This window comes from Perognathus longimembris, chromosome 9 (assembly GCF_023159225.1).
Source record: "Perognathus longimembris pacificus isolate PPM17 chromosome 9, ASM2315922v1, whole genome shotgun sequence".
Taxonomy (NCBI): Eukaryota; Metazoa; Chordata; class Mammalia; order Rodentia; family Heteromyidae; genus Perognathus; species Perognathus longimembris.
The window spans coordinates 47,583,898-47,609,633 of NC_063169.1; the positions used below are offsets into that span (position 1 = coordinate 47,583,898).

Genomic DNA, 25,736 nt, shown 5'->3' on the forward strand with positions numbered 1-25,736 from the left:
AACAAACCCATGTCATTGATTAATGATCTGGAAGAGAAAATAGAACATTTCATGAAACTAAGTAGCAAGAAAAGTATCCAAGATTATCAAGCTTGGGTCAAGAAGTGTCAGGAGACAATACCGGGGGACTCAATGACTATGGATTGGAAACCTGAGCTTTAAAAACAGAACAAAAAATGGCAGTGAATCAAAGTTTCTTAAAAGCTTTTAAATTCATGCATTCGTAACATTTTAAAAATCAGTCATCATTGGGGCAAGGAGGGAAAATCAACTCCTCACACTGAAATCCACCAAGGAAGTAATGACTGGAGGAAAGTTTGTCCTTGCTTTCTAAATAAACTGCTTCCCTCGGTAACCAAAATAGAGAAAAGGGTTTCTTTGTCAGCTAAACAAATACAGAAGAATTAAGGTCTGAGGAAGGGAGAGACAGAATATTACAATTTTCAACCTTGAGGAAAGAATAGAGGCATTTAACATCAGCAGCTGTGCAGATCCATGAAGAAAGAAGGAACATTTTTGTGCCATATGTAATTATACCAACAATCACCTATGATCTTGCCAAAGGATCAAACTTGTTTCTGGGTGCCAATTTGCAGATAATACAGAGAATGGGGAGGAGGAGGATATGTTGTAATAAAGAGGATCAGCAAACTGAAGTCTGAGGGAAACAACAAAGCAAAAGCCCTAGGTTCCCAATACATAAATAGGGGGATATAAAGAAAAGGGAGAAGAGTACAAAGCTACAGTTGTTAAAATAGATGAGATTATAAACCATAATGTCTAGGGATAAATACTTCAAGTCATGATGAGGCTGGGAGAAAGCTCACTCGTGTCTGATTGGGTGTGCATGGAAGGAGTTTTCAGATCTTGGCTATGTTTTGTGTTTTGGTGGAGAGGGGAGTATTTGGGCTTGAACTCGGGATATAGCTGCTGTCACTTAGCTTTTTCACTGAGGGTATGACTACCACTTGAAACCTTCCACTTTTACCTTTCTTTTCTTTTTCTTCTCCTCTCCCCACCCCCTCTTCCTCCTTCTACTCCTTTACCTCCTCCTCCTTTTTTCAAACTAGTTAATTGAATATTAGAATCTCAATGACTTTCATTCCAAGACTGGCTTTGAACCATGATCTTCAGATCTCAGCTCTATGAGTAGCTAGGATTACTGGCATGAGTGATCAGTGGCTTGTTACAGCATTTTCTTCTTGACGTATATAGCATTAGCTATATAAAAAATTCATTGCATTATAATATTCATTATTTTTTCAATATGTATGTTTTATTGTATAATAAAATGGTTTTATAACTATTAGATCTATTTACCAGTCTGTGTATCATGAGGAAAAACCTGGGCTTTTGCCCAACCTCCATGTTTTAACTGATTTCAGGAGTTACTGTGAAAGCAGTGTTGTATATAATGTGTTACATCTGCAAAACAAGTCGACTGACAGGGCATCTCCACTCATCGCTCGTGATCAGGGAAAGCATTATTTACACATAATGATAGGGAAAATATGAAGCATCTATGATTTTTCAAGCCATAACAGTCATGCTCTAAGGATAGATAAGGCAGGTAAAAAATATGCTACATATTACTCACTTATAATTATAGGTGCAAGTTATTAGCATTACATCCAGAGTTTATAAATTATTTTAAAATACAATAATTCACTATCAAAGTAAAACATTGAGTCCTCTATATAGAAAGCTACAGAACAGCAACCCAAGTAACTCAGAGATTTTTAACAACCCTAAAAATTAAGTATGATTCAACTTTGCGATGCTTACTAGATAATATACACCTATACAAAATGCCAAAAAAGTAAAAGATTAATCTTACAATTCGTGACACATGGTAAGCAGTTTTATGTCCACTCCATAAGGAAAATACTTAAAATAAAGCAAGACATGAAGAATACAATGCATGGACTAGAATAATCCCACGGCCCAAGCAAAACCAAGCTTGACAAGGATTATAGGTACTAATTAGAAATAGAATATGGTCCTTTAAGTGGAACAGAGTTAATGGTAAGCCAGGGCCTACATGGAAAAATCACTTCAGCTTAATGAAAAGATAAACAAGGAAAATTAGAATTAAATAGAAGGCTATTACTTATCTGTCAGTCTAAATGTAGAGCAAGTTAGAAGACATTAGGATGGCATAAAAGACAAGGTTTGAAATATTTTCCCTTCTTATTTGTGGCCATAGGAACCAAAGTGTCAAATACTGACCACACCAACTGTGTTCTAATTACTTCATACTCCTTAGTGCTTAAAAATGCCCAGAAATTTAAATTGGCCACAAGCTTTAAATCACCTTAGCTGACTTTTATTATGGTTAAAAATAGCCAAAAGGCATCAGAATGTCTCATTTTTTACTCCTACTTAGGATCATTTATATCTTATTATGAAGATAAAAAGGAGAAAAAAGAAAACATAAATAATGATTCTAACAGATGAATTAGTTCCCACACAAAAAAATGAGAAAACAAACTCACTGACTACTTCTGAAAAATAAACTTGGAGGAATTTTAGGGAATTGTCCTTCTGATTTCACTCTAACATCTTAAATTCTGTCAACTCTTTTGTCTCCTTTAAGGTTAGCATCTCACATGCATTCCCCCATTCCTCTGAGCTGTCCAACTGAAAGCCTTCATTAGCTGACATCACTACTGCTAACATAGCCACTTTCATTTACCCCCATCATCTGGATGACCTCCCTTTTCTGTACATCAGTACAATCTTCCCCTTGTACACCCATCCACAGACACACTTAAATGCTTTCTGTGGTCCAAAGCTGTAGCAATAATCATATTCACTTAAAATCTTTGCATATTCAGGTTCTATATCAATGTCAAGCTATCCATCAAGTATCCACTAATGATTTCACAGAATTGTAGTTTATGGGCTAGGGATATGGCCTAGTGGCAACTCATATACATGAGGCCCTGGGTTCGATTCCCCAGCACCACATATACAGAAAATGGCCAGAAGTGGCGCTGTGGCTCAAGTGGCAGAGTGCTAGCCTTGAGCAAAAAGAAGCAAGGGACAGTGCTCAGGCCCTGAGTCCAAGTCCCAAGACTGGCCAAAAAAAAAAAAAAAAAAAAAGAAGAAGAAGAAGAAAAAAAAAAGAATTGTAGTTTATGCTTCTAACTCCCATCTTACTGTTTTGTTCCTCCCCACAACCCAGTATTATGGTCCGCCAATGCTCAGTAGCTGGCACCTTCCTCCTGCACCCTCCACCACTGGACTGCTTGTAGCAGTGTGTTTCTTGTTAGACAGGCCATGCACAGCTTTCCAAAGCACCCTAGAGGACACAAAGTCTCTGCTGCTCAGTGAACCAAAGCTATGGAAGGTCTGTATCTTAGCCCTGAGTGAGCAGAGAGGCAGACCATTCCTTGGTTGCTTTATTTCTATCCTGAGGACAGTAAGATGGCTTGTATCTCTGTATTTGTTAAATTCTCTTTAATTGTTTTAAATTTTCAATCCTATATGCATACATTCATTCATTTTTCTGGTCCTGCGGCATGAACTCTGGGTTGGAGTGCTATCCCTGAGCTCCTCTTTTGATCCAGGCTAGTGCTCTTATCAATTGAGCCACAGCTCCCCTTCCAGTTTTTGAGTGAATCCTGCCTAGGCTGGCTTCAAAAGTATCTACGATTACAGGCATGAGGCTCCAGTGCCTGGCATCATCATCATCATCATTATTATATAGATTATATATTATTATTATTATATATAGATTATACAGAGAGGTTACCATTTACATAAGTTAATGAGTAGATTTCTTTTTGGAAAATGTCACCTTTCCCTCTCTCTGAGTTTTTCCTTCCCATCCCAACCCACAACCTGTATAGTTCATTTTTAACATAGTGTCTAGTGAGTACCACTGCTGTGTTAGTTCACCCTTTGTCCCTCAGTATTCTGTGTCCTTGTCTTACCCTCCCAATGACAGATAAACAAAGAAGACAAAAGGGAATACAAACAAATACAACAAAAAAGGGTAAAAACTCTTGTTTTCATTTCCTAGAATAAATTTCAATCGATATTATTTTATATGACCAGAAGCACATAGGAATTGCACCTTTGTGTTCTAACTCTCATCGTAAAAACAATATAGTTTTTGCTTCCTTATGATTTTTCCTTACTTGGTTAGAGAGTCATTACTTTGGGATAAAGTGATTTTGTAAAGCGTGCAGGAAAAGGCTTAAGTGATTTACTCGTCTCTGGCAAATGACTGTCCACACTATGTTTGGATACTCTCAGCCTATTCAAGGTGTCTACAGCCCTACAGTTAAAAAGTTCTTCCTTAAACTCATCACCATACATCTAAATATATGACTTCAAACCATTAGCTATTATTGTGTATACTTCTGATCTGTAAGGAACAAAGTATTCCCCACTTATACATTCCAAGATCAGAAGGGTATTGTACATCCTTTAATTCCATAGAACTGTCAAAACTTTTGACGAAGTGAGGACTTCATTGGGACAGTTTCCAATAAAATGCATTTCATCTCTTTTTCTTTGTATAGTACTAATGTAAGCTGATCACATTTAAGCAGGTGAACTGTGAACAGTTGCTCTCCAATTTTTTTCAGTGACTTAGCTACTGTAAGATGCAGTGTTTAGGCAGAGATGAATATCATCAGACAATGTTCCTTCATTATGAATACAAATTTTCCAAATATATTCTCTAAGAGAATAGTATGGCAGACACTAAAAACTATGGAACATATGCAAAAAAAAAGATCCAGTACTTAACTGCTAGTAGAGATGACCAGAGACAATATAGCAATGAAACATGTTGCAGGCAATGACTACAAACATTAGAAATGGTGTAGATGTATATTTCATCCGATGAAATGTTTGTGCTTCACATTAACTCAAATTTGTAAAAAGAAAAAAAATGCTTCAGAATTCCATTACTATAGGATGACATGCAGTATAGAAATTGTAAAGTTCTCCAAAAGGAAACCCACCACATGGTTCAAGCAGAAAGGAGTTTATTGGGGGGGAACGCAAACTGCTAGCCCACCCAAGATGCAGGTGTGGGGAGACAGATGGAAAGGGAAAAATATAGAAAAGAGCAAGAGAGAGTAAGAGAAAAGGAAAAGTGTGGGGACTGTATTGAGCTGGATTATACAGGGAAAGGTGTGAGATCTGGCCAGGTGGATTGGATTTGACCTCAGAAAAGGAAGAGGTAACTGCCTCCAGGTGTGCCAGTTACCTAGGTAACTCAGGTACTGGGTGCAGACTTAAACAGGTGGGGGGCATCTGCATGGAGCCCTCCCTGGGGTGGACCTTACAGAAATGAAACTATGGATGATATTTGCCTGAACAGGTAAAATACTGCGTGGTTGTCAGTTTCAGATCAGCCCCTTTTGTTGACCCACAGCTGGCAAGGGTTGGCACTCTAAAAGGTCAGCCTCTCTCTAGTTGGTTTTTTTTCCCCCCCAGGGCAATTTGCATCTCATTTTACTGATTTCATTCACCAATTATTACTCTCAAGCCATTGCTTAAATTATCTGTTACTCCATAAGGAATGACATTTCCCTTGGCTGAGAAACTAGCTGAATCACACCACATTAGCAGTGATGAGACTCACCAAGGGCAAAGTGGTGGCTGACTTTCCTGTTTTGGCAGGTCCACTGAGGAGGCACCAGGCCAGCACCTGCGGCAATTGCTGACAGACTGGCCCAATTGCCATAGCTTTGATGGCAATCTGCATAGGATTACCAGTCACACTTAAAACAGCCTCATTGCAATTCACCAAAACAAATGGTGCCACCAAATCTATCCACACAGTTCCCTACTTTCAATAACTCCAGTGTTGAATTTCTCTGCCCAGTTCAGTGATGCATGTCGGCCAGGCCCTGCAATGATGGATGGAGTCATTACCATTTTCATTTCTCTGCTGAACCTGAGGCCAAAGCATATGGTCTGACAGATGTTCTAAGAATGGATTCTATTTGGTTTGCCATGTAGATGGTCCACTTACACTGGATCTTCATGAATAAAATGCAAATTTATTTGTCATGGTAAAACCCATTCCAATCACTTTCCATCCTCCAGTTACAGGGTGAACTTAGGACACTTCAAGTAAGCTTTATTCTCTATTTTAACTGAAACTAATAATTACAAATTACCTTTGGAACTAACCAAATCTCTTCAAAGGGACAAGATTGACAAAGATGCATGCAATGTTGGTAAGTTAGTGCCACATGATAGCTTGATTAATATGCCAGTAAGTAGAGTAGTTGATAAAATGTGTCATGTGCCCTCCTGCCATCTACAGAGATTCGTCAGTATGACATTATGGTGGATATTTGAATAAAGAAAACACCATTATCTTCAGGTTGTCCTTGTTTGTTTACTTAGGTAAAATGTGGTATAAATAGGATCATATAGCATGCTGATAATCTTCTTGATAACAGAAGAAAGATTTTAGAAGCTGAGATTCATGCATACATTATATACACCAGTAGTTCATTTCTTTTTATAGATAACAAGCATCCTCCATGTTGAATGATCAAATGTTTATGTATATAATTATTGTTGGACATGTATGTTTTCTTATTATTATGAATAAGCAAGTTATTAGCATTCTTGTACAAATCTTTTCTGGGGCATATGCCTTAAATTTCCTTGAGCACATACTTAGGAGTAGAAATGCTACAAAATACGCTTCAAAATTCCCCCTTCCCCCTTTTTTTTGCTGGACATGGGTGTTGTGAACTCTGGACCTGGGTACTGTCTGTGATCTTTTTTTGCTCAAGGCTAGTGCTCTACCATCATGTCTGGCTTTTCTGTAATTAATTGGAGAGAAGATTCTCACAGAGTTTCCTACCTAGGCTGGCTTTCAAACAGTAATCTTCAGATCTCAGTCTCCTGAGTAGCTAGGATTACAGGCAAGAGCCACTGGCACCTGGCATCAAAATTCATTTTTTTTTTTTTTTTTTTTTTTTTTTTTTTTTTTGGCCAGTCCTGGGCCTTGGACTCAGGGCCCAAGCACTGTCCCTGGCTTCTTCCCACTCAAGGCTAGCACTCTGCCACCTGAGCCACAGCGCCGCTTCTGGCCATTTTCTGTATATGTGGTGCTGGGGAATCGAACCTAGGGCCTCGTGTATCCGAGGCAGGCACTCTTGCCACTAGGCTATATCCCCAGCCCCTTTTTTCTTTTTTTTTTTTTTTTTTTTTTTTAATTTTTATTGTCAAACTGATGTACAGAAGAGGTTACAGTTTCATGCGTTAGGCATTGGATATATTTCTTGTACTGTTTGTTACCTCCTCCCTCATTAACCCCCCCCTCACTTTCCCTTCCCCCCATGAGTTGTTCACTTCATTTACACCAGTTTTGCAAGTATTGCTTTTACTGTAGTCATTTGTCTTTTTTACCCTGTGTCTCTCTATTTTGGTATTCCCTTTCAGTTTCCTAGTTCTAATACCAGTATATATGGTTTCCAATGTACTCAGATAAGATACAGAGATAGTGCAGGTACACCACAGGAAGGGGATACAAGAAGATCATCAATAATAGAAACTCTATTCAATCATCTCAAGTGTTCTTCATTAAGAGATACAGTAAGAAAAACAGGAACAAACATTACTACATATAGTCAACCTAACAGTCATTTTTCCTATAAGAAAATTACCTGCTAATTATCAGTAATATAAATAGATGCTTTAATATATTATTTTAGTACATGTGTTATGTTGAATTTGACTTGTGATCCTATTTCCTATAACCTCACTTTTATTATAGGCCCTTAGTCATAAATCACAACTTTCCTAGCTTTGAGGTCCTTGGAAGCACAATAAAATTTAGTTCTGAAGATATCAAGACCTGAAAAACATGGTTATACAGCAAATTTTATAACTACATAAGGGAACAAAAGTATTATTTAAGTATTTATGAATAGATGCATACATCTTTTAGCTTTATGATGTAAGATGAATTTGGAAATTAAGAATGAATAAAACCTTCATTATAAGTCACTTTAACTACATGCTTTAGTACAAAACATAGGATATCATACATAGTATATGATTTCAAAACTATATCTCATGATTTCACTGTATTTCTAGTCCACTGACATTCTAAAAAATCATTAAAAATATTGAACCATGCTTTGTTATGGAGCAATAGTTTCTCACCATGCAAATAGGTTGAGTTGTATATTTTTTCTATATATATACAGCAAAAGGACTTAATCAAAGACTTCATATTCATGTAATCTGATTTTTAAATGCAGAGTGCTTCCTCTAAATACTTCCAGAACCACTATGATACAATTTATGAATTATCATAGACTAGCTGAGGTATCACTTCAAATATTTGCTTTCTCTCCTCTTCCCTTTCAATTTATACAACAGCCAAATAATTTTAGGCAGTAAAATCTTTAAAATATGAATCATCAAAAAGGAATAAAGGAAGAGAGATAATCCTTAAATGTATTTCCATATTCAATGTCTTGAGGTGGGATGGAGCTCTGTGGTAAAGTGCTTGCCTAACAAGGGCAAAGTTCTGGATTCAATTCTCAGTACCAAAGAACAACAACAACAAAAAAGAAAACAAAGTCCCAAAATAACAAATATGTTTAGCTATTTTGCTTAATCCTTCTCATATAGTTGTTGTATATTTTTCCTGAAAAACAGAAAATAGGCAGCTTTGGTAGTTTGTTACTAAATTCTATATTTAGACTGCAGTTTAGCAAGTGAAGCTAAACACAATGTGACTATGTTACTTGAAGGACTTAAAAGAAAAGTTGGTTGCCATTTATGATTTCACCTGACCATGCAGGGGTAATAGCTACTCTATTATTCCATTACTTTTCTGATAGAATGCAGTGACCTTTCATTGAGTTGCTTCAAGTTCATCCATTCTCAATACTCTCCACAGATACTTTCAGCACTTGTTCTCACAGTGAAAGTTAATTTAAGACACCATTCTTTTCCCATACAAAACTAATAACATAAAATTTTTACATTATTCCATCAAACAAAGGGGGTTATCAAGGTCACATTTGAGGTCATCAAAAATAATATAAAATCTTAATTTAGCATCTTACAGCTGGAAGGGATTTTAAGTCTCTATCAAATTATCTCTTTTTATAGATTAGAAAATAAATAAAGGCCCAGAACACTTTAATGAAATCTCTAAGTCCACTATACTTAACTAGGTTAGAAAGGTTAGGAGGGTAAGAATTAAGGTTAGAATTAAAAACTGGGTCTCTTGAACTATATGAGGTTAGTCCCCACCCTAAATGAAAATAACTTGACATCTATTTGTTTGGGTTAGCTGACAGATCTAACACATAACCAGAATTCTTTCTGGTGTATTATGTTTCTTTATGATTTTTGACCAAAGATGAATAAAATTTTTTTTAAGTTTTTATTATAAAACTGATGTACAGAGAGGTTACAGTTTCACATGTTAGGCATTGGATACATTTCTTGTACTGTTTGTTACCTTGTCCCTCATACCCCCCTCCCCCCTCCCCCTGTCCCCCCCCCCAGGTGTTCAGTTCACTTACACCAAACAGTTTTGCAAGTATTGCTTTTGTTGTTGTTTCTCGTATTTCACCCTTTGTCTCTCAATTTTGGTATTCCCTTTGAATTTCCTAATTCTAATACCAGTACACACTGTTTCCCATACACTCAGATAAGATTACAGAGATAGTGTAGATACAATCACAAGAAGGTGATACACGAACATCATCAATAGTAGAAACTACAGATACACATGGGATGTTGAAAGTAGTTTCAACTCTGATATAACAATCATTTTCATAAAATGGAGTTCATTTCACTTAGCATCATCTTATGGGATCATAAGGGTATAGCTATTGGGCTCTTGTGATCCTCTATTGTGACTTGCCTAAACCTGTGCTAATTAGTCCCAATAAGGGAGACCATAGAGTCCTTGTTTCTTTGCGTCTGGCTCACTTCACTTAGTATAATTTTTTCCAAGTCCTTCCATTTCCTTACAAATGGGGCAATGTCATTCTTTCTGATAGAGGCATAAAATTCCATTGTGTATATGTACCACATTTTCCTGATCCATAAGATGAATAAAATTTTTAAGTAACACCATTTTATATCACAGTTGTATACATGAGGACTGATCTTCCCTGGTTGATTGTAACATGGTATTACTTTAAGAATTTTTTATTTGAATATGAAAACCCTCACAGTAAGTAATTTGTGTATTTGGGTATCTTGAATATGAAAACAGCAATTTAAAAAAATTAAGGTTGGGCTGGGGATATGGCCTAGTGGCAAGAGTGCTTGCCTCGTATACATGAAGCCCTGGGTTCAATTCCCCAGCACCACATATACAGAAAATGGCCAGAAGTGGCGCTGTGGCTCAAGTGGCAGAGTGCTAGCCTTGAGCAAAAAGAAGTCAGGGACAGTGCTCAGGCCCTGAGTCCAAGCCCAGGACTGGCCAAAAAAAAAAAAAAAAAAAAAAAAAATTAAGGTCCTCTACATGGTATGGGTGAGAAGATAGAACGGCTTGTCAATAAATGAGATACATATGCACTGCAGAAAACTGTGCAATGGTAATGTCGCTATGAAAGACAAAGACACATTCCACTTCTGTGGTGGATACAAAGTGAAAAAAGGGAGAGAGCAGAACAACAAAAACATCACTGAGTACATTCTTTCAAAAATAGAAGGATAAAAAGTAAAAAACTATTATAAATGAGACAACACACAAAATAACAAGGAAAAGAAAAAGAGCATGGTGACTGCAACCTCCTCAGTCCGGGATAGTCCAGAATATCTGTGTTGTCATAAGACATAAAATCTGTTGATGCAAAGCCTTTTTAATTTCAATGCCACATTAAGTTCTGGATTATAACACCACAGTCCCAGAATACAAAGCCTTGTCCAGCTCCCTAAGGAAAAAAAAAATTAGAAGGCTCACAACTAAAACCAAATACCAAATGATTTTTTTATTTAAATGAAAAAAACAAGAGTCAACATAATAAGAAAATAAGACTAAAATCACTTTTTAAACCAATTATATTGGCCAAAAATAAGAGAGTTAAAACAAAAAAGAAAGGACTTTACAGTGAGCTGATAAAAATTTGGGCAAGAAAGATAGTATCCTCATACCTTTAACATTTAGTTCCAACAGCCTTCTTTTTTTTTGTTTTCTTTTTTTTTTATTATTATCAAACTGATGTACAGAGAGGTTACAGTTTCATACCTTAGGCATTGGATACATTTCTTATACTGTTTGTTACCTCCTCCCCCATTCCTCCCTCCCCCCTCCCCCTTTCCCTTTCCCCTCCATGAGTTGTTCAGTTCATTTACACCAAACAGTTTTGCAAGTATTGCTTTTGTAGTTGTTTATCTTTTTTTTACCCTGTGTCTCTCGATTTTGGTATTCCCTTTCAATATCCTAGTTCTTCTGAACCACATCCAATATCCTTGCTTCAGTTTCCTTAAGCTCCACCACCCCCTTAAGCTCCACCCACCCCCATTACTTCAGGGTTGACAGATTTTCATTTAGTCCTCTGAAGGAAAATGAATTTACTGGAAAGGGTATTTTTTTCCCTGAAACTTTTGAAGCTACTTACAAATCACAAAAGTAGTGACAAACAATTTAATACAAACATTAAGTGTATTTATTATACATCCTGGTGAAATGAGCTTTCACAAAGAACATGTAGTATAATAGAAAACATTATAGTAAGAATGTTTTACATAATCATGTATTATGAGCTCAATCCAAAATACCTACACAAGAATCTCCCCTCCTCAAGGAATACAGTGAAACAAATTCTGATGTCCACATTGAAGAAAGTAAGATAAGCATGCACAGATTCTTCTCTAAGATCTCAATTGGTCACAGTCACAAAGTGCCAGGCAATGGTGACTCATTCCTGTAATCCTAGCTACTCAAGAGGCTGCAATTTGAGGATCTTGGTTCAAAGACAGCCAGGGTAGGGAAGTCTGTGAAATTCTTACCTCCGGTTAACCACCAGAAAACTAAAAGTGGTGCTGTGGCTCAAGTGATAAAGCCTTGGCCTTGAGCAAAAGAAGTCAGGACAGCACCCAGGACCTGAGTTCAAGCCCCATGATAGGAAAAAGAAACAAACAAAAACCACCATACTAATTAAATATTTTCCCTACCCTGATGTAACAATGTAATAATAATAATACTCAGAAGACTTTATTACTTGCATATAATCTAGCCTTAAACGTTTAGTTAAACTTTCATCTGACACTGGTCCAGCCTTCTTGATTTGGTTCCGCTAAGCTCTATCTACCCTCTATAAAGGATTGGCAGACAGATTTTCATTAATTTCTGTGAAGGAAAATAAATATCCCTTGCTCTACAGAGTTGTTTAATTTTCCTGATTTTTTAAAGCTATTCATATGTGCCATTCGCATGTATGTTAAATTATAACTGGCAAATACAGAGCTATTAAAAGTTTAATATATTTAAGGCAGATGTCTTAAATATAGAGCAGTGGTTAACTCTGCCACTGAAAACAATTCTAGACAGATTTTTTTTTCTGGGACTTGAACTCAGGGCCTGAGCATGGTCCCTGGTTTCTTTTTGCTCAAGGCTAGCACTCTGCCACTTGAGCCACAGCACCACTTCTGGATATATATATATATATATTGCTGAGGAATTGAAACCAGGGCTTCATGTTTATGAGGCAAGCACTCTACCACTAGGCCATATTCCCAGCCCCCCTAAACAGAATTTTTTTTTTTTTGCCAGTCCTGGGGCTTGGACTCAGGGCCTGAGCACTGTCCCTGGCTTCTTTTTGCTCAAGGCTAGCACTCTGCCACTTGAGCCACAGCGCCACTTCTGGCCATTTTCTGTATATGTGGTGCTGGGGAACCGAACCCAGGGCCTCATGTATATGAGGCAGGCACTCTTGCCACTAGGCCATATCCCCAGCCCCCTAAACAGAATTTTAATTGGCACTTTTCCAGTTGAAATCTCCTGAAATAACATCAAGAGCTACTTAAAATATTTTTGAAAACTTTCATAGGTAAAGTTAATTCCTAAGTAACTACTATGCTCTTACAAATTATTTTCCAAAAATTATTAAAAAGAAAATTTTCATTCCAATTTTGAATGGATCTAGAGAACTTTTCCTTAGAGTTTGAAGGAAGCAGTAGAGAATCATTAGATTTCACTAGAGACCAATACAAATACTGATTATGTGTCCTCATATTTTTATTAATATTTCATTAGAAAGGAAGATATTTTATCTCAGGCCATTAAGCTAACCCCAAACACAATCAATCCCACATACTTGCATGTGTACTCATACACACACGCACACACACACACAAACACAGAAGACCAGTGCTAATGTGTTGTTGTTGTTGTTGAAAAAGAAGAACATGAATTCTTCAGTTCAGATGCCAATTGGCTCTTACCTGGAGCCATAATTTGTTGTGAACAGCATCTCTTCCTGTAGCAATGCACTGAAATGTAGCATTCTGTCCTGCATTGACTTCTACATCCCCAAGGCGGAGAAAATGAGGAGATTTATCTGTAAATGTGGGGAAAATGTGAAAATAATATTCCACGTTACCTGTTTGCAGCAGAACACTGTTCTTAATGTTTGTGTCTTTGGCCAAGACAAATATGCAAAAGAAAAGTGGTTTTGTTTGTGCTAGAAAATAACATGCCCCCCACTCTTTTGCTCTGAGTAGCTTTATTACCCATTACTGTTTAGCTGTTAAGACATTTCGCTACATAGAGTGAGCACTCAACAATTACAATGAGAGGCTGTTATAGGCTGTTGCATATGGGTCGTAATATAAGTTGTAAGCCAAAGTAAGAAAAAGAGAACAAAGAGACATGTATCAAAGAATAACATAATATAACAATATGTAAAGATTTCTAAAATACTGACCATTATAAGGCCTAGAACATTTAATTCCAATTTAGTAGTTATTTATACCTAAGAGTCAAGTAATTATATCTCCTTCATTCATTCCTTACTTCCTCTCTTCCTTTGAAAACCCCCATAATTCCAAGAAAAGGGGATATGTTAAATCAACTTCATATTTTTACAGTTATAAGAAAATTAACAGAAAAGAAATATTAGACATATGAAAAGGATGCATTCAATGTACACAGGAGTTATGATCATCAATTCAGTATCTGGTAGTTTTCATTTCCAGAAAATATAAACAGCAAAAGTGAAGCCTCTGTGCAGAAAAGAAGAGCTCTTAGAAAACCCTAGCCTGGTACAAGTAGCACTGTTGTGGCCATTTCACAATTTCCTATTCATGAAAGTCTTTCATCGCCCATCGACCATTTAAAAAGTGAACATGAACAGTGGATAGAAATGCAGAGTTCTTTTTATATGAACTGAAAAAAATTACCAATTCATCCTAAACTTTTGAGTGAGGTCATTTTGTTCTATTCTTTCAAAGCACATACAAACGTGGAAAATATAACTAACCTTTGCCTGGTAGGTATCCTAACTTCACTAAGAGCTCAAGGGGGAAAATGTTTGAGCTAGAAAAAACAACAGAAATATCACTCTAAAAGAAGAAATCCATTCACCAGCAGCAGCATCTGGGACTTGATTGGAAATGTAAATTCTCTAGTCCCAGTTCAGAATTAGTGAGACAGAAACAAGGAGGACCCAAGCATAGTCTGATATACCATTCTTTGTAGAGGATTCTGATGCACTAGAGGATGACAACCCCCAGCCAGGACACAGACTGGTCTTTTATTTGAGGTCCTCTGTGCATCCTGCTTACAATGAGTTAGAGATGGGGCTACCAAGGACAGTTGTTACACAGTAGATCTGTAATATATGGGTGTCATAGCTGCTGCTGCTGCTGGGACATAATAACCAAAGTGTGATGCTAGGCCTATATGCTATGACTTTAGTTCCTATAAATGTATGCTATAATTAATTTTCTATCGGGTAACGTGGTTTCAACACAAACAGATATGTGATCTAAAAACCAATGAATATGTTTCTAAGGTCATTCATAACCAATTTAGGTTAGTAAAGAGGTTTTTGTTTTGTTATCTTCCTGTTTCTTTATTGTCAACTAACCAGATATTTTTTCACTATGAAATGAAAAAAAAAAGATAGTCCTAATTTTAAAACAAAGTAAACTAATTCATTCCCTTTGCTGTACCATCACTTACAACTGGCACTTCAAATAATTCAGTCAGGCTTTTTTTTTTTCTTCATTTTCCTGCACATTTGGATAGTACTGAAAATAAATGTGACAGGTCCTACTGAGAGTTGTTTCCACATTTATATTTTCTTCCCAGAAACTAAGTAATAAAAAAAAATACTTGAATCAGAATTCTAGAAATATTTCTGTCTTCTTTTCAAAAAAAGAAAAGGCTAAGAGTACCAAGAATTAAGAGGAGATTTATGACCAAATCCTAGACAATCTACAGTCATTGCTGATGAAAAACAAGTGTTGAAAGGACACAGAAAAATACAATTGACAATCACCACCTACCACAAGGATAACTCAGTACTTGGATGTCATCGATGGCAATATAACCACTTCTTCCTCCTGAGACTTCAGCCTCAAATATTACCTGTTGGGAACAAACAGAAAACATTTACAATAGCCCCAGTAGGAAGAGGACTGTTACAGTAGACTTAAAATGTAAATATGATTTTTTTTAATTCTTTAAATCTTTTAAGAATTTTTAAAGAATTCTTTTTTTCTCAATTTTTATTGTCAATATGATGTACAGAGGCGTTACAGTTACATATGTAAAGTAGTGAGTACATTTTCAAACTTGTTACCTCCTCCCTCATTTTTTTCCTACCTTACTTCCTCCTTGACCCTTCCCCCATGAGTTGTACAGTCGGTTCATAGCAAATTATCCTGTAAGTATTGCTGTTGCATTAGTTCACCTTTTACCCTTTGTCTCTCCATTTTAATGGTTCCCTTCCCTTCCCTAGTTCCAATATATGTATATACAGGGTACCAAAATCAGTTGCAGTGACATCAGGAGTAAAACCATGGGGAAGAAAGAGAAAAGAAAAAGGCATAATTTCACATGGTACATTGAAAATAACAACAATGATAAACCACTTATTTCTACAACTTCGAGTTCATTTCATTTAGAATCATCTTATAGGCTCATATGTAGCTATTGGGCTATTGTGATATCCTGCTAGGACTATCTTGGATATGGACTAATTATTAACAAACAGGGAAACCATAGAATCTATGTTTCTTGAGTTTGGTTCACTTCACTTAATATGACTTTTTCCCCAAGTATTCCCATTTCCTTACAAATGGGACAGTGCCATTCTTTCTTATGGAAGCATAGAATTCCATTGTATGTGTACCTCCTTTCCTTGATCCATTCATCTACTGATGGCCCTGGGTTGGTCCCATATTTTGCTATGGCAAACTGTGCTGTGATGAACATAGTTGTGCTGGTAGCTTAATTGTGGTCTTCCTTGTAGTCATTTAGGAAAATGACAAAAAAATGAGGTTGCTGGATCATAGGGGAGCTCTATGTTTAGCCTTTTGAGGAACCTCCACACTGCTTTCCAGAGTGACTGAACAAGTTTACATTCCCACCAACAGTGTAGTAGGATTCGCTTTTGGCCACATCTCCACCAGCATCTGTTATTACTAGTTTTCTTGATAATGGCCATTCTTGCTGGGGTGAGGTGGACTCTCAATGTTGTTTCCAAAGAAATGAAATACCTCTATGATGAAAACTTTAAAAACCGAAAAAAGGAAATTAAAGCAGAACTAAGGAAAGGGAAAAACCTCCCATGATTCTGGATTGAGAGGATTAACATTATGAAAAGGGTAATACTGCCAAAAGCTAGCTACAAATCCAATACAATACCTATCAATATCCCAACACCATTCTTTAATAAAATAGAGGAAGCAATACAAAAATTCATATGGAACAACAAAAGACCCTGAATAGCAAAAACAATCCTAAGCAGGAAGAACAGCACTGGTGGAATATCAATACCAAACTTCAAACTCTATAGCAAAGTTAAAGTAATATAAACAGCTTGGTATTAGGACAAGAACAGGCCTGAGGACCAATGCCAGAGAACTGAAGACTCAGAAATGGATCCACAGACCTATGACCACTTAATCTTTATAAAGGTGCTTAAAAGAAATAGGATGGAAGAAATACAGCTTCTTCCACAAGTGGTGCTGGCAAAATTGGTTAAACACCTGTAACAAACTAAAGGTAGATCCTTATATATTAACCTGAACCAGAATCAATTCCAAGTGGATCAAAGACCTCAAGGTAAAAGCAGATACCCTGAAAACACTGCAGGAAGAAATGGGAGAAACACTTGGGCTCCTGGCACAGGCAAAACCTTTCCTACTAAAGGCTCAAAAACACAAGAAATCAAAGAAAAAATGGACAAATGGATTGTATCATACTGCAGAGCTCTGTGTAGCAAAGGAAATAGCTAGCAAGATGAATAGAAAGCCCTCAGATTGGAAGATCTTCACTGGCCATATAACAGACCATGGCCTCATATCTAAAATATACTTGGAACTCAAAAAATTAAGTTTCCTCCCCCCAAAAAATCCTCAAAGAAAAACTGCTTCCTTAATAAATGTGCCAAAGACTTAAAGAGAGACTTCTCTGAAGAGGAAATGAGAATGGCCAAGAGGAACACGAAGAAGTGCTCATCACTGGTCATAAAAGGAATTCTTTAAACAATTTAAAGATTCATTTTATCCTAAACTTTGTACATGGAAACCTTGCACAAAGAAAAAATGTTACTGATTTCAGACAGCTCAAATTTTCTTTAAGCAGCTACCACTGTGAATAGGAAATATGAGATAAGCAAACCTGATATCATTAGAAGCAGTTTCTCCTACTGACTTTTTTCCATTTGTATTAATTATTTGATATGTATATACTTGTTCTTCTTAAAAATCAGTATGCTAACCACTGAAGATATCAAGGAAATAAGGTAGTAATTTTCAATAATATAGACAAATATATTGCTAGAATTCCAACCACATTGAGTGATATAGAGTGAAGTAAACTAGAGCTAAAGAGTTGGAGCATCAAATGAGAAGCATAAGGTTAGAAGTATGGAAGGCCTTAGATGAGGAATATCTTGACTCAACCATACCACATTAACAAAAGCCAGCCAAAAAAAACAGCAAGTTGCTGTAGTCCAGTTTAGGCTCCTGTTGCAGAATTGCCTATTGTCCATGCAAACACTTCACGTGGCTTGTACACATGGTGTGATATTCCAGGAGAAAACAAGAATTAGCCTTTAGAATGTCAATATTCATAAAAGCACAACGGTAATTTTTGGTTTATTTAGTAAAGCATTTTGAGAAAGATAATGGAAGATGTGTGTGAGGTAGCAATAGAATGTAATCAAATTGGTCTACAGAAATGTAGTTTGCTTCTAAGGTGAGTGGAAGACCATATGAAAGGGACAGGTAGGCATTATGCTGGCAGCAGTGGAAATGCTTAGATGCTTAGAACAAAAAGCAAAGAAAATGATACACTAGAGCTTGCTGATTCATTGGTTGTGGAGGAGGATAGATGCTTTCTGGCTTAGGCTACGGGGTGAATAAGCCCGTCAGGTCTCTAATCAGGACCAGTGATACAGAAAATAGCGCAAATATGAAAAAGGAAGGTAGGTACAAAGTACCTCTCAGACATGTCAAATTCTATTTTCCCTCTGGCATATATGAGAGGCAACTAGGTAGACAGATCTGGAGGAGAAGTGGCTCTATATGAAGTACTCAACTAGAAGGGAGCACCAAGCCATCAACGGCAATAAGCTAACAATTTGAAATTTAATGTGATGGGTATGTGAGACAGCACAGGAAGAAAAACAAAGAGAGGGTTAAAGATGGCACTTAATGAACACAAATGCTGGGTGAAGACAGTCTTTCCACTATTGCCTGCTGATCTTCAACCATTTCCCCATTCTCATAGGAATATTTGCCATTTCTAGATTTGTGATTCTGGCTCTGCACACACTGAAGACCCTTGATGAGAGAAAAGTAGAAAGAGTGAGCCTTCCAGCTTAATAATATGTAGGTTTAGGAGACTGTGTTGAAGGGAAAAATGATATAGGCAATGTTGAATAATATCAAATACAGGAGGGAGATCCAGGGAAAGAGAAATTTACAAGTATTGATTAGATTTCACAATAATTACATCTCAGGTAATCTTGACTAGGACAATTTTACTCAGAAAAAACTGTAGATAGGAAAAAAGAGGAACATTTATTGAGCACTTACTGTACAAAAGAGATTTCCATAAGCCAGCAAGCATGTTCACACCTGACTCTGCATTGTTTCTCTGTATATATAGATCCATACACATAAATTCAGAGAACAGCATATTAAATAAATGCTAATATCATTGAGCATTAAACTTTTCCCATCTCATGCAATACCCCAGAAACCACTTAAAGCTAACAAAAGGAAGTAGTAGATTGGAATTTATGATTCCTCTTTTCTCCATATAATCTCATCTCAAACCCTGTCCAGTGTTCACATTTTCTAGCTTCCATTTTCCTTTGGTGACTATTAATTTTACTCTAGTAAGTTGAAGCTCCAGAGAATGTGCTCTTAGGGGAAAAAAATGCTTCACAATAGTAGGATGGCTAATGTATGAATATAGAAATGTTAGGGAATGTATTTGCATGTCACATAAATGCATTTAGATTGAATCCAATTGCTAGATTACTTAATAACAGTTGAGACAAAGGATTAACAACAAATGGAGAAAAAATACAAATATTTAATGTATCACTCAGGATTGTGGTATAGAGGATACTTCCTTGCCAGTGAGTTCTGGGACTTTCAGAGCCCATGCCCACCTTAGAACATGTATATAAAACAAGTTTCATCATGAAGCATATGGAATCATAGGAAATGGATAACTGATGTGGATATGATTATACATTGTTTACAGGTGAGGATGTTAAACTGAACCTTAGGAAAGTACAGTTTATTGACATAAAGACAGGTTCATGGAAAAGAATAGAAAGAAAACATCTTTTTTTAGGAAAAAATACATTCTACTGAATAAACATTATATTTGCATAATGACTGGCCACTGTTAATTACTTCAGTTTGCCTTTGTCAGCATGGTTTAAGTTATTTTAACTTCTTGGCTTACCTTAGTGCTACTTTCTAGAGTCGTTTAAGTTCCCTTGTTGCTGATGGGTTGTAAGTTTAAACAAGATTACTATCCCCCTGAGAAAACATTCTTATATGTTCATTTAAATTGAGGTTTAGTCAGGACAATAAATTTAGGCCTGGATTCAAAAGAAGGTGAAATGATTGGTTCTTTATTAAAGAAAGAAAAAGAAAAGGTTCTCTTTTGTAGTGACCTCATTTTCTCTACTAAGTGTTGTCTTTGCCTCATTAACAAGAGCTGGAGGAAATTTCTAAGATCCGATTCCTTTACTACTAAGATGTAATCAGCATTATCACTTCAACCGAGCCCTCACCTTGTAAGGCTCTTCTGTCCAACCAGGGGAAACAAATCTCAACTGCTTAATTACGCAGCACTTGCTCAGGCTAATGCCCGGGTCAGATCTAATGCTTGGTATCAAGTGATCAGCCAGGGCTTTCCAGAAGAAAGCAATGAATACAACACCAGATGTCAACTTTAACCTGTCCAGGAGAACACCCTGGGAACAGGAGACAGGGGCTCTTTTTCCAAGGTGTTTTTATACTACTCCATTACCTGAAATACAGAAGGTGATGATCCTCATCTAGTTTTTGCTACTCTAGCAACATTCCTGGATTATTAACTAAATAAATGAAGTAAAGTCAAATTAAAGAGGAGGAGGAAGAAAAGGAAAAAGTGGCAAAATCAAAGCACAAAGGCTATTTTCTCCTGTAGGAAATAGTTAATGCAGAAAAGGAAGTATAATGTATCAAGGAATGCTGCCTAGAAGCCTGGGTCTGGCTATGGTTCTGCTGACTTGCATAACTCCAGCAATTAACATGTTAACTCCATAAGACCACATTTGGTTGTACAGTAGAGAAAGTGATGTGATAATGTGAGATGGGATAGGATCCAAATCAAAGGCTCTGTGCAGAGCACTACTTTTTTTTAGAGTATGAAGAAAAAGATGTCTGGAAATATAATTTGCAGGATTTAACATAATAAGTGAGTATCTGTGGTATGGCTTTACTGTTCTCAGCTATGAAATGATAAACACAAGGGGTGGTTGAAGTTTAGTAAGAATCAACTACTGTGGAATAGAGAAAGAATGAAAAAAAGTAGTTGAAGAAAAAAAATGTAGTGAGTAGAATTTCCAGGAGTATCACAGTTTGAAGGTAATGGCAGGAATTCTACTAGATCAGAAACCTATTATAATGCTGAGTACATTGGCTCATATAGGTAATTCAAGCTATTGAAGAAGTAGAGCTTCAAAATTTAAGGCCTGTCCATGCCAGGTGTGAAGGCATATCTTTGGTCTCAGCTGCATGAAAGGAACTGATAACAGAATCTCAGTCAGGGGCCAGCACAGGACAAAAAACAAAAGACCCTGTCTGAAAATAACTAAAGCCAAGAAGGGGTTAGGGCATAGCTTACATTTTAATTTATCTGCCTAACAAGCAAGAGGCCCTGAGTTTAATCCCAGTATTGTGCTTCTTTAGATTTAAGTCAGGAAACGTGGATAGAGTGTAAGTAAACAACGTTTACCGAAATGGCAAATATTTAAACATCTAATCAGGATGAAATAAAAGTTTATTTACTGACAAGCTACCTAAACTCAGATGGCATGACAGACTAGGTTTCTTTGAGGTTGGAGGGACCTTAATAAAATGAATACAATGAAATGAGAGGTATCTCTAGGCAGGAAGTGAGAGGCACACATGAACAGTGATAGGACAAACTAACATCTATTTAACCAAAGCAACAGCTTACTGAGGTTAAAGAAAAGGTAGGAACATTTTGGACATTCCATATGGGAAAGTAAAAACTGAATTGGAAAGGTAAATACCTACCCCATAGGTCTGGTTGAAACTTACATGGGAATCAACACAGAGTCTACAAGCGACTGCCAGTTGGGAGAAAACCATTATCATGCCTGTAGTGACATAATCACTGCTGAAATAAAATTTTTATTTTTATTGCCTCTATTAGAATAAGGACATTGAGGGCAGTGGCTTCTCATATTTCTATCATATTAGCATTGAATCAAAAGAATCCTGCTGGAAGTCAGGGGTGGAAAGAGTTCCAAATGAGCCACAGAAAACAATGTGATGTAAGTGGATCCTAATTAATAATTCTGCCTCCAAGGAAAAATTGGGATGAAGTATTTAGACCATTTATACATAACTCATAAAATTTTGTTGACATAATAAAATGATACTCCCCTGACAAAGTTCTGGAGAATTTTGCCAAGCAAATTTAGAAATCATGAAACCATAATTATTTCCCTTCTGCCTGACAGGCTACAAAAGATCGTGTGTGTGTGTGTGTGTGTGTGTGTGTGTGTGTGTGTGTGTGTGTGTGTGTTGTGCAAATGAAAGTTTAAAATCCTGGAATCCAATTTCTTTCCAAATGTGAATACTGTATTTCCATTTATACTTAAAGATGAACTAACACCGAACGAATAGGTAATATCTAAAACTCAACTTGAAAACAATATTCACTCTCACCTGTGACACAGGCACAGACACAATCAATTTACAATTTTGCTTTATCAACTAAGGATTCACTGCTAATGTTGGAAGAAAGGATGTTTCCTGTGTCAGAATCCTGAATGTGTTGCCCCTGTGCCTGCTAACTCCTGTAACTGTTCACATCTTAGAATATAAAGTACGAAAATAGCCTTGGGCCTCTCTGACACTAAGTACTTATTACCATCACTTATCTACTGGTTGCTTAGTTGTTTTATTTCTCAAGGAGCTAGATACCTGGACATGACAAAGGCACATAGATATGTGAACAGGGAATTACTGGGACATTCTGGAGGGTTCTAATTATATGCCAACTTAATATGGAAAGTAGGTAAGACATAATCAAGCAAAAATCCATTCTTCATCTCAACTTTCATGTCTCAGATTTTAGCTATCCTGTCTCTGCTACAAATTATTAACTCATGAGAATTCAAAACTAGTTCTTTTCTTTACAATGGCCTTTATTTTATGATCAGTCCTCTCAAAATTGAACCTGAGAATTTTTTTCTTCTTGGTTGAGAGGAATGTGGTAACGGAATTTGAACTCATGGCCTCACACTGGCTGTTTCCTTGCTTCCTGCTCCCTGAGCTGGTGTTCAACCACTTGAGCCATGCCTCCAACCCTGCTTTCTGCTAGTAATTTTGGAGATGGAGTCTCATGGACTTTCCTGCCTTGGCTGATGTTGAACTTCTATCCTTCTAATGTCACCCTTTGGTATTGCTAGGATTAGAGAAGTGTGCCACTCACATTTGACATTACATAAAAATTTTAGAGTCTCTAAGAAGTAATTAGGGCCCCAAAAACTAAAACTCACTTTCCGAATATAGGCTTTTTGTATGAGCACAGTATAGGAAACTCAGCAACATCTACTTGTGAGTTTACAAATACTTTCTTTTTAATATATACGTACCCACATGTATCTACCTATCTATCATCTATCTGTGTTTAATTTGTTGTTATATAACAGCAATAAGTGAAGTTTACATCGCAAATGTTATTTTCGTTGTTACCAAATATTCTTTTTTTTTTTCATTGTCATTCTTTTTTTTTTCTTTTTTTTTTCTCTTTTTTTTTCTCAAATTTTTATTTTCAAACTGACGTACAGAGAGGTTACAGTATCATACGTTGGGCATTGGATACATTTCTTGTACTGTTTGTTGCCTTGTCCCTCATGCCCCCCTCCCTCCCCCCCTTTCCCTCCCCCCCGCCCAGTTGTTCAGTTCACTTACATATTCTTGAATAAAACATCAATGAATTTTATTTCAAGAGGTTTGGGCTATAAAAAGGAAACAAATTTTGCATAACCCATTGTGTACAAGAGGGAACTGAATATAGCATTATGTAACATGAATAACAACAGCATTAGTTGTAACAAGGCATCATTTGCAAGAAAAGCAGCTATTGTCCAGTGCTGGTGACTCACACCTGTATTCAAGAGGCTGAGATGTGAGAGTGGCAGTTCAAAGCCAGCCCAGGTAGGAAAGTCTATGAGAGAGACCCTTTCTCCAATTAAAAAACTCTAGAAGTGGAACATTGAATCAAGTGGTAGAGACCTAGACTTGAGAAAACAAACAAACAAACAAACAAACAAAAACAAAACTCAAGGACAGTACCCAGGACCTTAGTTCAAGTCCCATAACAAGAAGATAGATTTAGCGGAGAACTCACTCAGAGTAATTCTTTAGAAACACAAAATTCAAAAAATAAGCACCAAGAAATGGGTATTTGGAAGGAGGAGGTAAGGCTAAAGGAGGTTAGATGAAAGAAAAGAAGAAATGGGGGAAATGCAGTCAAAATTGAATATATATCCCACAAAAATTAAGAAAAATGAAGGAAAGGGTGGGTTGGAGTGAGAATGTTGAAAGGGGTGACACTGATCAAGATGCCATTGTATTTTTAAACTGCTTTGTACAATTATTTAAAGAAAATAAAATATTTTAAGAGAAAGAAAGCAAAGCAAAGCAGCAACAGCACCCATTTGAATAAAACCCTTTTCAGAGTGATATTTTTTGTCTGATAAGCAATAGGACATCAATTAAAGCACATGCTAATGTCTAAGAAACAAAAACATCAGGACTAAAGACCTAAAAATGAAAATAAAACCTAAGAGTCTTTATATCAAAGTATAAAAGAAAAGCCCAAAGAATTTTCAGAAGGCTTCTTACTGAAATGAATATATAAACATTGTAAATTCCTACACTTCGGATTAGACCAGAGATTTGGCTATCTCTAATACAATCACCAAAATTATCTAGAAGATCTAAATGAAGAAATTAACAATGATCATTTCTCAGCTTATGCTACAATAGTCCAAGTTCATAATCATAGTATGCTATTTATTCAAATTAATTCTTCATTCTTGAAAGCTTGCACTTGTAAACCATTACCAGTGGTCTTTTAAGACAATTTTAATAGATATTTATGCATGCTAATATGAAGCTGAGATTCATCATCTGATGAAAAATGATCTAGATAAACTTTTCATCATTGAAAATAAGCCCCAAATGTGAACTAAAGGAAAATAATATTCACATCATAAACGCAGGACATTTCTGTGCTTTATTCATATTCTCTGTAGCATTAAAATGCTTTTGAGGAAAAGGAATATACTGCCTTCTCCAAAAGGTTTTATATAACACCCCTAAGAAAATGGAGATACACTGCTGTATACATTACACACACACACACACACACACACACACACACACACACACGCCTACCAGTCACAGGCAGCATAGCCTCAACACTGAGTCACACAGACCTCCATTCAAGTCCTAGTTTTGATCTTATAAAGTTACTGTGCAAAGTGAACAAAATTATAATATACACAATTTAGTAGGTGTTAGTCTTTTTCTTCAGTTCTTGGCCTTCTCCAGGAATTAATTAAGGAGAATGCCTAAAGGCACAGAAAGTGAGAAACATCATTCATCTTCCGGAAGAATGATGCTAGAGATGAGAAGGAGACCAACTACCTGCCCCACTTCTAGTTTCTTTAACTGCTTTGGTTTGGGGTGTTTTGTTGTTGTTGTTGTTTTTGTTTGTTTGTTTGTTTTGGTACTGGTGCTGAACTCATGATATTGCACTA

General features: G+C 36.6%; 1 protein-coding gene across 7 annotated transcripts in view; it reads right to left on the reverse strand.

The window, feature by feature from the left end:
* Ptprk (protein tyrosine phosphatase receptor type K) overlaps positions 1-25,736 on the reverse strand; it is a 481,811-nt gene that overhangs the window by 232,207 nt on the left and 223,868 nt on the right. For all 7 annotated transcript variants that reach the window (XM_048354055.1, XM_048354054.1, XM_048354057.1 and 4 more), the window contains exons 4-5: positions 15,478-15,559; positions 13,411-13,526 (exon numbers count right to left, since the gene is read on the reverse strand). In XM_048354055.1, the coding sequence (XP_048210012.1) occupies positions 13,411-13,526; positions 15,478-15,559 (198 nt within the window). The remainder of the gene's footprint in view (positions 1-13,410; positions 13,527-15,477; positions 15,560-25,736) is intronic.